This window comes from Corvus kubaryi, unplaced genomic scaffold (assembly GCF_017639235.1).
Source record: "Corvus kubaryi isolate FWS band 111438036 unplaced genomic scaffold, C.kubaryi_AGA036_p1.0 37396, whole genome shotgun sequence".
NCBI classification, from domain to species: domain Eukaryota; kingdom Metazoa; phylum Chordata; class Aves; order Passeriformes; family Corvidae; genus Corvus; species Corvus kubaryi.
The window spans coordinates 27,007,291-27,019,352 of NW_024581135.1; the positions used below are offsets into that span (position 1 = coordinate 27,007,291).

Here is a 12,062-nt window from a genome sequence, read left to right on the forward strand (position 1 = left end):
CAGACTTCACTGCTGGTCCTGCTTTGAGCAGAAGGTCATGCAGACGGTCTCCAGAGGGGTCTCAGCCTAATTCTCCCATGAGTGTACTGACAGCCTACAGGCAAGGTATTTTCTAATTGCTCCCTTTCTGTAGGAAAGATAAGGGTTGGCAAGTACCATCCCCTTTGCATGCAATTTGATACTGTAACGCGTGAGTCACTGTCATTTTTCCCAAACTGTGGAGATGGTGATCGCTGAAATGGGGGTCTTGCCCTCATGGATTGCAGGAGCCAGCATTTGTGGTGAAGGAGGGATGAATGCCTGTGGGGTCAGCTACTGACCAGCTGTTGTTTTAGCAGGACATCTCACCGTTGAATTTGTTTAGTGATTTGCATAATAAGAACCTGGTCTCTAAGTCGGGTGGTTGCATACTACTGCAGTAGAAATAATGAAACAGCACGAGGTTAAAGCTTTTGTTGCAATTCTAGGTACTAAAGTACGGAAGGACAAGGCTCAGCTGAGTGTCAGTATGAAGAGATTTGTGAAGAAGCTTGAGAGTATTTCCGATAACGAAGCTCAGGAGATCCTGGAAGAGAAGAGCTATGTTGCTGCTCTTGGATTGTGTGCCCAAGGTATTAGCAGGGGAAAACCTAACACAGCTCTGACTTCAGGAGATACTTGCAGTGTTAGGGTTGTACAGTGTTGGTGAAATTGCTTTTGAGGGCTCAGTCTGCTCTGGTTGTGCTTGTGGAAAAAGGTAGAAGAGAAGATTATGATTCTAGGATTTTATTATGATATTTGTTTTGTAACACCTGCAATATAAAGCCAAATAGTGAAATGTTGCATTCCATCTTTCTCAGGTTGGGAATATTATCGGTTTTTAAAATAGCTGTGAGTAACATTTCTTTTCACAGATCCAGTGGGAAATGGCTCAAATATAAGTGGTGGTGAAGTTTACTCATTCCAGACTCCCAAACGCTCCAGTAAAATGGCAGAGCTGGGTATGTTTTGCTCTTATTTTCTCTGCGGGCTTAAGAGAAGCAAGAAGAAAATGGCAATTCCAGAGAGGGTGGACTGTTTTGGTTTAAATAAGATGTTTGAGCCGTGTTGTCACTGTTTTTTCTCACTTGAAGAGTCTTTGTGTGTCCAGCACCATACGAACTTCCTTAGTGTTTATTTGTCACAGCTAATGATGCATCCTACAAAGGATGATCAGAGGGAGAGGGATCGTTCTACTGTATCACTATACAGAAACTGGTTCTGGTACCTTAGTTTCTGCTGTGTCTTGGGAAGTTGTGTGTTTCCTATCTTATACCTCCTTCTGCAGCAGGGTAGGTTTCACTGGTGCTCCCTCCTGGAGCCCTGACTCAGTTTGGAAACTGAGGGAAGTCATACAATGACAGCCTGTTAGTCTCAGTGTTGTTCCATGGAATAGGCTGTTGGTCATACAGTGCTAGGGACTGTTAGCAGGATATGGTGACCTTTCATATTTAGATCAGTCACTTAGCTTCAGCTTGTACTGATAAGGAGAAGACACAGGTAAATAGTTCCTCCTGGGGAACTGATGTGTTTGCTATATCTGATGATTCATTATGTCCAGCTGAGCAGTTTTAAAGGACCAAGTGAGCCTGATCAAACCTTGCTCTAATTCAAAGACATGTGGTCTCCCAGGGAGCAAAAAGTGCTCTGCCAGTGGATTGGCCATATTTGTAAAATTAATTAACTGATGAGCTCAGCCTTTGAAAATCTTTGCTGAGGATTACAGCCACCATTAGAAAAAAATAGAAATATCTGTTTCACTTCCTGAAATAGCTAGGGAATTAATATGTAGAGAGCATTTCAGGTCTATGGCTCCATTTCTGACTAGCCAGAGCTGGAAGTTTTGTACCTGACATGTCCTTCTTTCCCCTCCCCCTATTTCCTACAGCCTCTGAATTAGCCCAGACACCAGAACAGAAGGTGGCACCCGATCACTCCAAGTGCTCTGAGAAGATGGCCAAAACCCCTCAAAGCAGCAGTAAGTCCTGTGATGGTTTGGAGAACTGGAACTGAGTGAATGGGGATTATGTTTCTATTTGGGTGGTAGAGTGGGTGCTTGAGTTCCAGCTTCTGTCATGCTTGAGTGTTTTAGTCAGGTTAAAGCCATAGGCTGAACTGTTTAATGTGCATGGCCTGTGCTTCACCCGGCTGTCAGGTCTCTTCTTCTGTCCTGCTGCTGTAGAGGAAACATGAACTTCTTTCTCATCTGTTGCTGTGACGTTTAACAACTTCCTCTCTGTTCAACAGAAATACTTGCACTTGAGAGAGTTATGAGCTGGGCTGGTGTGTTAAACACCAATTGGGTAGGACTGTGTGGGTGTTCATGTGTAAATTCACACTTTATTATATAATATTTAATACCTGGTGCTGCAGGGAGAAATACAGATAGGAGAAGTCAATGCAGGGCAGCACTGGCAAGAGCATGTGCATTTGTGCTCAGAAATGGAGTCTGATGTGCTCAGGGAGAGAACATTAGCTCATTTTTCAGCCTCTTTCCTCCTGCTGGAGTCTCTTCCTCTTTCCTGGCCTCCCAAAGCTGTGACCACAAATTAAAAGCTGCCTTCTGTGGTAGTAACATTGACTTTTGTGAGCTGATACAGGCAGGCTGCTGGAGCCACCACAAACTCAGAGCCAGAATGCAAAGAATAAATTTATTTTTATTATGTTCCCGAAGCAGCACCTGGGCAGAGGCACATGAGTGGAGATGTAGGCACTTAGTGGAGGTGCAGGCACCCTTAAGATTGGTCCAGTGCTAGAGAATCACCAGCCTGCTGTTCACACTGGTTTATCAGTGGTTTTGTACATGTGTGGTTTTCCCCCATGCTGTGATCTTCACTGTGTTCTGATCTTCTCTGTACCAGGGCAGGGCGCTCAAGCCTGTCTGCTAGGGTGCCTCCAGGCCTACCAAGCACCCACGTTATCTATACACAGATGTTTTACTTCTCAAAGCATACACAGGGTAAACAGCAATAGACATGGTGTATCTTTTTTTCTACATTGCTAGTTGAGTCTTTGCTATCCCCAGCTGCGTGGTCACTTGAGCGTATTTACAACTCTCCTTGCCAGTCTTCTACTTCTAACCCATTCCTCTCAGCAACTCTCTTTGTTCTCTCCTTGCCTACCTGTGAGGAACTAGAGGCTTCCCTCATAGGATTAACCATCCAGGGAGCTGATATTCTGGTGCAGTGTACCTTGGAATAGTGAATGCCTGTTTATCTAATGGACCACCTTGTGCCGCCATGTTGAAAATATGCAATACTCTGTACAATGCTGTTTTCTTTCTTTTCAGAACGTTCAAGTTCAAACAAAGTGCAGCAGAGGGTGAGTGATGACTTTACATTGTTTGGATTTTGTGTCTGGGTTTTTTTCCCCACTTGAGAAACTTGAACTGGCCAATTCCTACAGTTTTGGAAAGAAAGGACCTTGAAAAGCATAATCCACAGTAGAGATGTCTCTTCTGTTCCAACCAGACAGGAGTAACTCAAGTGAGAACCATTAATCAGGACTATGGGGTTGGGAGTCAGTGGGCAAATAGTAGGTTTGACAGCTTAATTAGCATGCATGGAAGCTATTTCCTTGAATCACACAAGTGAGGATGCTAGACAACCCCCTAATACACAGTTAAACTCATAGCTTTCCAGTTTCTCACTAAAGGAAGAAATAGCCCTAATTGTAAGAAATGCTGTTAAAACAGGAGTTCAAGAACTGCAATGCTGTTCAGTTTCTTACTTACCATTTGTTTATAAAAAATAAATTGGGATAATGGGCAGATGTAAGTTGATGTTGTGTTTTGTGACTCTACAGAGAGATACAGTCCAGAACTGCCAGTTGTGGCTATAGAGTGAAAGAGTTGGCTTTTTAAAATGGTACAGCATCATAGCAGAAATGTATGCACAGCTTTTCTGGTATAAGGTTCTAGGATGAGATACACCTGAAAAAGACATGCTGTTTGGGGATGCCATATTCACTCCTTGATGATTTCACATCCACTTTGTCAGGATCAACAAAAGTGTTTCCTAAGTATTGCAGACTTGATCCAGTGTCTGAGTCAAACATGTGCTTTACACATGGGTAAGGAAGATGTGCCACTACGACTTGATGAGCCAAGGCAGCTCTGGTTCCTTTGCTGTACTTCTTCTGGGCTTAGTAGCCTGAGTGGTCTTCTGTCATTCTAGTAGTTGTTTTCATAGAGGACTTCCAGATGACTTTGAGTAGACAGCATGATGTGGAAAGTGACTGCTGTGGGGACTGAAGCATTTCCAGTTTTTCATTGCTTTGGTTGGACTCTTCCTGAGGAGCCAAGATTGGCACTGTGGTTGGAGGTTTCACAGTTTTCTACCCTCCATCTTGAGGTTAAAGAATTAAGCCCCTTTTCGAGCTTGATCCTGTCTCCCTCTGAATGTCAAAATAAGAACTCTCCATACTTAACTTTGTCTGCTTTCCCAATTTCATGTGGGCTGAAATAGTTTGGAAATGTAACCTGTCTTTGCTTGGCAGAGGGCTGTTTAAAGGAGAGAGATGTTTCTTCTTCTAATGCATGTTTTTTCTTTGCTGTTCCAGAGTAAAAAGAAAGAATTTGTGTCCACCACACCTTGCAGACTCAGAAAGAGACTAGCAGGTAAAGATCAGCCTTTGCAGTCAGCTCTCACAGTCAGTGAAGCACTGTGTTCAAGGGAGAGAGTTTTCCTGTTGAGCTTCTGTCTGTGGTAGCAGTGTGACTAAAACAACCTGATTCACGCTGCAGAGAGTGTAGAAATGTCCTTAAGGAAATGTAGGTAGACCTTCTCCCTACAACTGATTGCTGCTAAGGTGAGGAGTTGGAAGGGTTAGAAGCACCAAGTTACGGAACTTCAGTAACATGATCAAAAGAGACAAAACTTTGAGTAATCGAACTTATGTTGACATTTAATGTGGCCTAATTGCTTGAACCAGGCATAAAACTTTTTGATGATGGCTGGGACATCCATGTCAAAGTATTTCCAGTAACCAATTGGCTAAACGGGCTCAGAATGAATGCAGTGGAGAGTTTAGTACATGGTGTTCCATCTTCTATTTCTTTTGTGTTGAGAGACCAAGACTGAGCCAGATTTTGTCGGTGCTCTTCAATTCAGCAGTGCTAACAGAGGTATCTTTCTACAACTTTGTTTTGCAGAGTGTGACATAGAGGATACTCAGCCTGCATAATTGGCATTTGGGAAAACTGACATAGAGATGCTAAGAGAAATAGGGAATTCCATTGTCCATTTTTAGTCTCTTTCTATGGTATGATTATGTTTCTTAGCTGGTATCAAGGTATCAAGCTTTACTTAACAATACTTTGTGATTCTAGAACTGCAAAAGAAATTGCCATCTGTGTTTGCAGTTCTCCTAAGCATTGATTTTATCTTTCTGTGAATATATTTAGGATTCATGTGCTTGAAAAACATCTAGAGAATGTGTGTGAGATGGTGCAAAAGGAGTTCTGTGTAAGAAGTCATTCCTAGCTTTTAACTGTAAAATTATGCTCTAGCTCCAGATCCCTATTTAGAAAGTGAGAGTGAGTATTCAGCTTCTTGCTCAGAGGAGGAGGATGAGGAAGATCAGAAAGAAGTCAACATTGTTTTATCAAGTCAAAAAACTCCGGGAAAAACTAAGGCTGCATCTACACCTCCTCCCAGAAACAGCCTAGCCAAAAAAATTAAGGATCAAAAGATGGTGAGTGTGCGAAAATAAACCCCTGAGCTAGCAAACATGAAGGGATCTATAGTGACAATAAGCTGTTAGTGACCACACCTGACTGTGGGGAAGAACTGCTAAACTCATTTCAGATCAGACCAGCTGGGCTGGCCTTTGCTGTACTTTTGCGTAATCCCTGTTGGACAGGCATCATGTGAACCTGTGTACTAATCCAGTTTGTAGCATTAGCAGCTTCAGAAGGAGAAGTCTAAGACGTCCATGGAGCAGGAGACCTTGTATTGAGACAGGATGAAGAAATTGATTCCTGTAGCACCAAAAGGAGCACACATTACTGTTCTGGCTTGGTGTTCAGCTTAATTGTCTTACTTCCTTCCAGCACCAGGGATCCCCACACCACCTAAGAATTACTGTTATGTTATTTCTCTCAAAATCTCTTTTCTGCCTCTCTCTTGAGGAAAGAATCATCTGACTAGGTTAGCTTTGGCAGAATGCTGCTATAGAAGCTATTTTTGCAAATATCTTCTGTCTTTCTGTTCATCCTTGCTTTATGTCTCACATTGGCCATCTTAGGGAGAGGGTAGCTTGATAGCAGGAGGAGTGTTGCTGATCTTGCTGTCCTTTTGTAGGGCAACCTGGTGGAGGAATACTTTGAAGCTCACAGTAGTTCCAAAGTGCTCACTTCAGACCGAACACTGCAGAAGTTGCGGAAAAGACGATTGAATCAGGTACAGTTCATAGTGAATCACACAACTCTCACAGTTCTTGATTTCTTTGATGAAGATTTTCCTCATCAAAATTTCCTGATGTTGCTATTTTCACTTTATTTCTGCTGATTACAGGGTCAGTGGTAACACTGATTTAGGTAGCAATTTAAGCAGTATGTTTTCTACCGCTTCTCTGAGCAGGGACAGTGCCCAGTTGTTTGAACCTGGGACAGTAGGGATAATGCAGGGAGAAGGCACTATCAGGTGAGCTCACTGCTGAAAGCTGCAGTTACCAGAAAAGGTTTAAGTTTGCTTTTGGGGGAGGAAAAGAGGGAGAAGCAGAATTGTAGAGATTTGCTTTAAAACATCATTTTTGTCAATGAAATGGTAGGAGGAATTACAAACTGTCATGGCTATTTATGTGTAGAGGAAATCAAGAGAGCTGATTTCATCTGAACATTACTGGGTCAAGCCACTTGCAGAACTGGGACAGCTCTAAATGTTGTCACCTGGTTTGTTAGATGTACTTTGTCCCTTCGCAGTTTCTAGGAGACAGGAATGGTCTAATTGTGCTGACTGTATTACTTTATTTTTCTCCATATGTCACTTCCACAAGACAGTTCAAAGCAAGCAGTTGTACCCTACAAGGACAGGTGTTGGGGAATTGTGTAGAATACCTGGAGCTCTTGTGTCTGTGACTGCTTTTTATACCCATTTGTGTTTTAAAAGATGGCATATATGCAGACTGCCTGATGCCTGTTGTTGTCTGAAGTTGCTGCCCAGAGAAACATCTGGATTCTTAACAAGTTCTTTTGTAACAGCTCTGGAAGGAAATCAAGGCTTACAGTGTTAAAGCTACTCCTGGCTTCAAAGTAGTTGAAGGCTTAGCAGTTCTGTCTCTCAGTACTTTGTCTGATACATTGCAGTTGCCTTTCCAGTGTAAACTGTCTTCTACTGCAAGGGAGTGGGAAGCAAAGCTGTTAAAATTGAAGAGGAGAGGCCATCAACTGCAAATTGTTTCCTTTCGGCTGAATTTTTTTTTTAGATGGTGGGGATTTTGAGCTTTCTCTTGTAGTGACAAACACCTGAACCATTGCTAAGCATGTTGATTGGAGCCTTTGTTCCCATTAGCAGGGATGTGATGTTGTATCTTCTTGGTACCGTGTTTGGTGCTGTGTCTGTCCATTTTTCCTGTAGTGGTTTTCCCATACTTGGCAGGAAGAGAAAAATGCATGCTGTGGGGTCTGTTCTAGTCCTAGTCTAGCTGCCGTTTCCCATACTTAATCTCTGCTTTGTGTGTCTAGTAGCAAAACTCTGCTTAGGGGGGTCTTCAAGGGAAGGAAAAAAAAACTAACCATAAGCTGAGTGCACTGACAATGAAAACTATTCTGTCTAGATAAGGGAGCTTGCTAGAGGGTGTTTTAAGGACTCCAGGTATATCTCTTGTTTCTTCTCAGCTTTGAATGACTGTCATCTTTCTCAACACAGCAAACACTGCATGATCTTTTGAAAAAAGCTCCCCTTGCCTATGCTGCTGAAATTAGAGACCTTAACCAGCAACATGAATCCTTGTTTTCCAAGTGGATGCTGCAATTACAGTAAGTATCCAAGGAGAATCACTGAAGAAGCTTAGTAAAAAGGCACTGCCAATAAACTTGCCCTCATGTCGGTAACATCCTGTGGATGAATTAAGGAGCGTCTTTTTTTCTTTGCTTAATTTTAAAAGTAGGTGACATTAGCTTAGTTCAGTGCTTCCTGTAGACCAAATCAGATCTTATTAACTCCTTGAACTGAATGTCTGAAGTGCAGTGAAGTTGCCTTCTACCTGACTAGTTTGCCTGTGCCTCTCTAAACCAAGCTAGAGGGCACTCACAAACAGGGAATATGAATAATGAAAGAACAGGGAAAATGAATTGTGAGAAAAGTGTCCTTTGTGAGGAATCATTTTTGTTTACAGCAGCAAGTTAGTAGTGAGTACCCCACCACCACCATTTTCAGTCTGTGGCTGTCTCCAGTGGTGTAGCAGTTAACTTTAAATGCTTGTGGTACCTAATGATCTGGGCATGAAGAACCTTAATGCTTTTAGAAACACTGGCAATATAAATTTTATTTGGCTTTGTGTGTATCTTCATGGGAAGGAGAAAGGTGAACATTCAGGAAAGCAAATGGAACTATAGAGACCTTGTGAGATTCTGAAGCACCTTAAAGAAGGCAGACCACCAGCTCTGAAGTTAAGTGCTGAGGCTGGAGCCAGTATTGGTGAGGAGAAAGCCCCTTGGGAAGTGTTTGCAAGGGAGTGGAGTTTAAGGAAATTTGTGGTCCCTGAGGAGGGACAGAGAGTATGAAAAAGACATCAGCTTTGAAAGTTGGAGAGTTGCAAGAGGGAGAGTTCTCTGTGGCTTGGTGATCTGGGCAAATGATTAGAGATGTATGTGGCAGGACAGAAGGAACAAATCCCTAGATGACAGTGAAGGCAGTGACAGCTGTTGAACACTTCGCCTTTGCCCAGTGCTATTTGAGTAACCTGATACTGTTCTTTCTGATCAAGATAATGCTTTTCCTGCTTCTCAAACCCAAACAAAGCTTTGTGATTCCTCTGATAACCCACCCCTGAGAGTAAAGACATGCTTAAGATTCAAAAATGCTCCTTGGTTGAAAGGAATGACAGAAGCCCGAGGGTCCACAAACAATCAGAGAGTTTTATTAGTAAATCATACACTTGGCATGGAAATTGGTATGTTAGTCCCTGACCTACTATATAGGCACACGGCACTGGGGGATAAAGGGGCAGGGTGAAGGGAAAAGAGAAACTGAAGAAGTTAATTTAAAAGAGGAGAGATTAATTAAAAAGCGAAAAAAAGCTCACCAGCCCTTGCTCCACCACTGAGCCAGCTGAGGGGATGCTGATCCTGGATTCAGCATTGATCCAGGTGATTGATCCAGCTGTATTTGTTCAGCTGATGAGATGTCCAGGGTCTGAGGGGCACTGCCTGGACTTGTGCAGGGAGGTTGCCTTTTTATGGACAAGGTTTCTCTGCCCCAAAGACAGGTTTCTCCTTTTCTATGCTAATTATTTATGTACAGTCTGTTCTTTTAGACCTTTCTGGAAATGGGCCAGAGGGCTTTGGAGGTCTTTGGTAGTCCCAGTCCCACCTTATAGTCCACGTCCTCTTGCTGTCAGTCATTCCTGTGCTTGCACTGTACTTTGTTGTTCTTCTTCTCATGGAAAAGTGCTGCCTTATCTCCACCTGGGCCCCCTTCTCCAGCCAAAATTTTCCTCACAGTGTTAGTACCGGTAGTCCTTGGTTATTACCAGCAATTCTTATCTGTTACTACTTGGTTGGCTTCACAGGCACCTGGCTATTGGTGTTTGAGACATACTGTCAGCCAATTACCTTCTGGGAATTGAGAGCTCAAAAAGATCTCACTCTGGACCACTGCTTGTAGTGTTAGAGAGTGGGCTTTAGTATGCATCAGCCCCCCATAATGGAGAGCTCAAAGGGTCTCACTTTAGACCACTTTTATAGGGACACAAGACAGTGGGCTTTAGACAGAGTAATTTTTTCATCCTGGCCACAGTTTGAGTCAGTAACTTTCTTTGAAGGTTCAGCAACCGAAATATTATTCCAGTTGGATTGTTATTCAGGTAAGAAAAGGAAGTTTTATGGCTGCTCATTAAAAAACGGGTGCTCAATAGACAGTGTTAGTTCCTGGGAACAGACAGTGTTTCTGATAAGCTGGAGAGGTGTTTAGTCTAGATGCAGTTCATCAAGGCTGAGGCCTAATGAGCATTTCCCGTATCATAGGGATGATAGAGGCCTGAGAGAGGGTGAGAGATGCAACTGAAGTCAGCTTTTCTGGGTCTCTACAATTCCATACCGTGCTCTCTATGCTTTCCTGCCTCTTTTTCTGTGGAACAATTAGGATAAGAAATATCCATGAGTATAGAGTAATTTTGCTTTGAAATTGTTCCTGAGGATCAGAGTGGAAAACCAGTATGAAGACTTGCTTTTTTTTCTTGTAATTACTGTGACCTTTAGTAAACATGTAATATAATCACTGGTGAGGGGATCCATGTGAATGTTGATTACCATTTCGTACCTGAAGTTGTAGATCTAGTATTCTGTTCGTAGTCAATAGCATTTTCTTCCATAGATATTTTGCTAAATTTGTGAACCTCTAGACTGCTAAAATGATTCTTTTTCTAGGATGCATTTGCCAGGTTTCAGATTCCTTGTAGCTAATCTTATTTATCAGCTGTAAGCTTAAGGTAAGCCTGGAGTTGACAAAACATGAAATTTTTAAAACCAAGATTGCAATGGATCATTTTGCTTAATGAATGTATGGACCTAAAACCAGACTTGCGCTTTTTTGATTCAGTGTATTTGCTCACTTTTCTGCAGCTTGGGTTTCAATGTTGTGCTGTATGGACTGGGCTCAAAGCGTGATCTGTTGGAGAAGTTTCGTACCTCTCTGCTCCAGGATTCTGTTCACCTGGTGGTTAATGGATACTTCCCCAGCATCACTGTGAGATCTGTAAGTGTGGGAAAAGCTTGTGGGTTTTTGTACTCATCCTGTGTTACAGATACCTCTAGAGTCTTTCAGTGTAAAATTTTACGGAAACCTGCTCCATCCTGTAGCAACAGACTCTGAATGAAGAACAGTTCCTCTGTCTTTTAATATTTGAAGAAATTATCCCATGCATTTTCCAAGGATTCCAATACTTTCTGTCATTAATAGATATTCACCACTCTAAAGCCTTGTTTTATGTCACTGTTTTGAAAAGGGGTATAATTTTTTTGATTATGTTCGCTGTTTTAGGGCTTTTATGGTAAAAATCAGATTGTCTCTCACAAGGCATTCAAAGGCAGATTTTCTGCACTTCAGTGTCAGAGCCCTTCATAAGGAGCTCCCGTTCTGTTTTTCAGATTCTCAACTCCATCACAGAGGAGGTTTTGGACCATACAGGGACCTTCCGCAGCCCCCTTGACCAACTTGAATTCATTATTAAAAGGTTTAAAGAAGGTAAAATGATTAACTTTATGCACAAAAATGTTAGAGTCTACTTACTGTTAAGAGAGCCTGGACATTTTCTTTCCTTATAATTTTTATACATGCAAGTTACAGTTTCTTAGTGTATTGTAGCTAGTGTATTTTCTTGCTTGTAATTTATGAAACATATATGAAAACATGCATGCACCAGGAATGTATGTGTACATACATGTGTAACAACCCCAGGTAATCTGTTACCACAAGACAGTGTTTTACAGCAGGACAGCAGGTTAGAATTGATTTCAAAAGCAAAAAGGTATTGCCTCACAGAACACTTGCTGAATTATTTCTGAATGTCTGCTTCACTGCCTGCATATTCATACACAAATTGCCATAGAATCTTAATTGTGCATGGCATTAGTGTTTCAGTGTTTACATTTTGTTTTTCATCATTACCTTGTGAGTATTTCTGGTGTGACTAAGGTAACAGTAGTTCCCACCTGAATGTATGTATGTATGAGTGTAAGTCAGTCTTGCAGTACATTATAGCTGATCTGACTGATTTCCATTGGCAGGCAAGTATGTATTGATTTGCACAAAAACTAGTTACAGTTCTAGGACTTTTTCTGGACTCAGGAAACAGTTGTTCCCTGGGATAAGTACAGCAGCAAG

The 12,062-nt window shown here is 42.0% G+C and overlaps 1 protein-coding gene across 4 annotated transcripts in view; it reads left to right on the plus strand.

Annotated features, from left to right (window-relative positions):
- FAM126B (family with sequence similarity 126 member B) overlaps window positions 1–12,062 on the plus strand; it is a 70,427-nt gene that overhangs the window by 53,456 nt on the left and 4,909 nt on the right. For all 4 annotated transcript variants that reach the window (XM_042040874.1, XM_042040872.1, XM_042040875.1 and 1 more), the window contains 10 exons: window positions 468–611; window positions 894–980; window positions 1,907–1,996; window positions 3,308–3,339; window positions 4,579–4,636; window positions 5,528–5,712; window positions 6,321–6,419; window positions 7,887–7,996; window positions 10,802–10,934; window positions 11,327–11,423. In XM_042040874.1, the coding sequence (XP_041896808.1) occupies window positions 468–611; window positions 894–980; window positions 1,907–1,996; window positions 3,308–3,339; window positions 4,579–4,636; window positions 5,528–5,712; window positions 6,321–6,419; window positions 7,887–7,996; window positions 10,802–10,934; window positions 11,327–11,423 (1,035 nt within the window). The remainder of the gene's footprint in view (window positions 1–467; window positions 612–893; window positions 981–1,906; window positions 1,997–3,307; window positions 3,340–4,578; window positions 4,637–5,527; window positions 5,713–6,320; window positions 6,420–7,886; window positions 7,997–10,801; window positions 10,935–11,326; window positions 11,424–12,062) is intronic.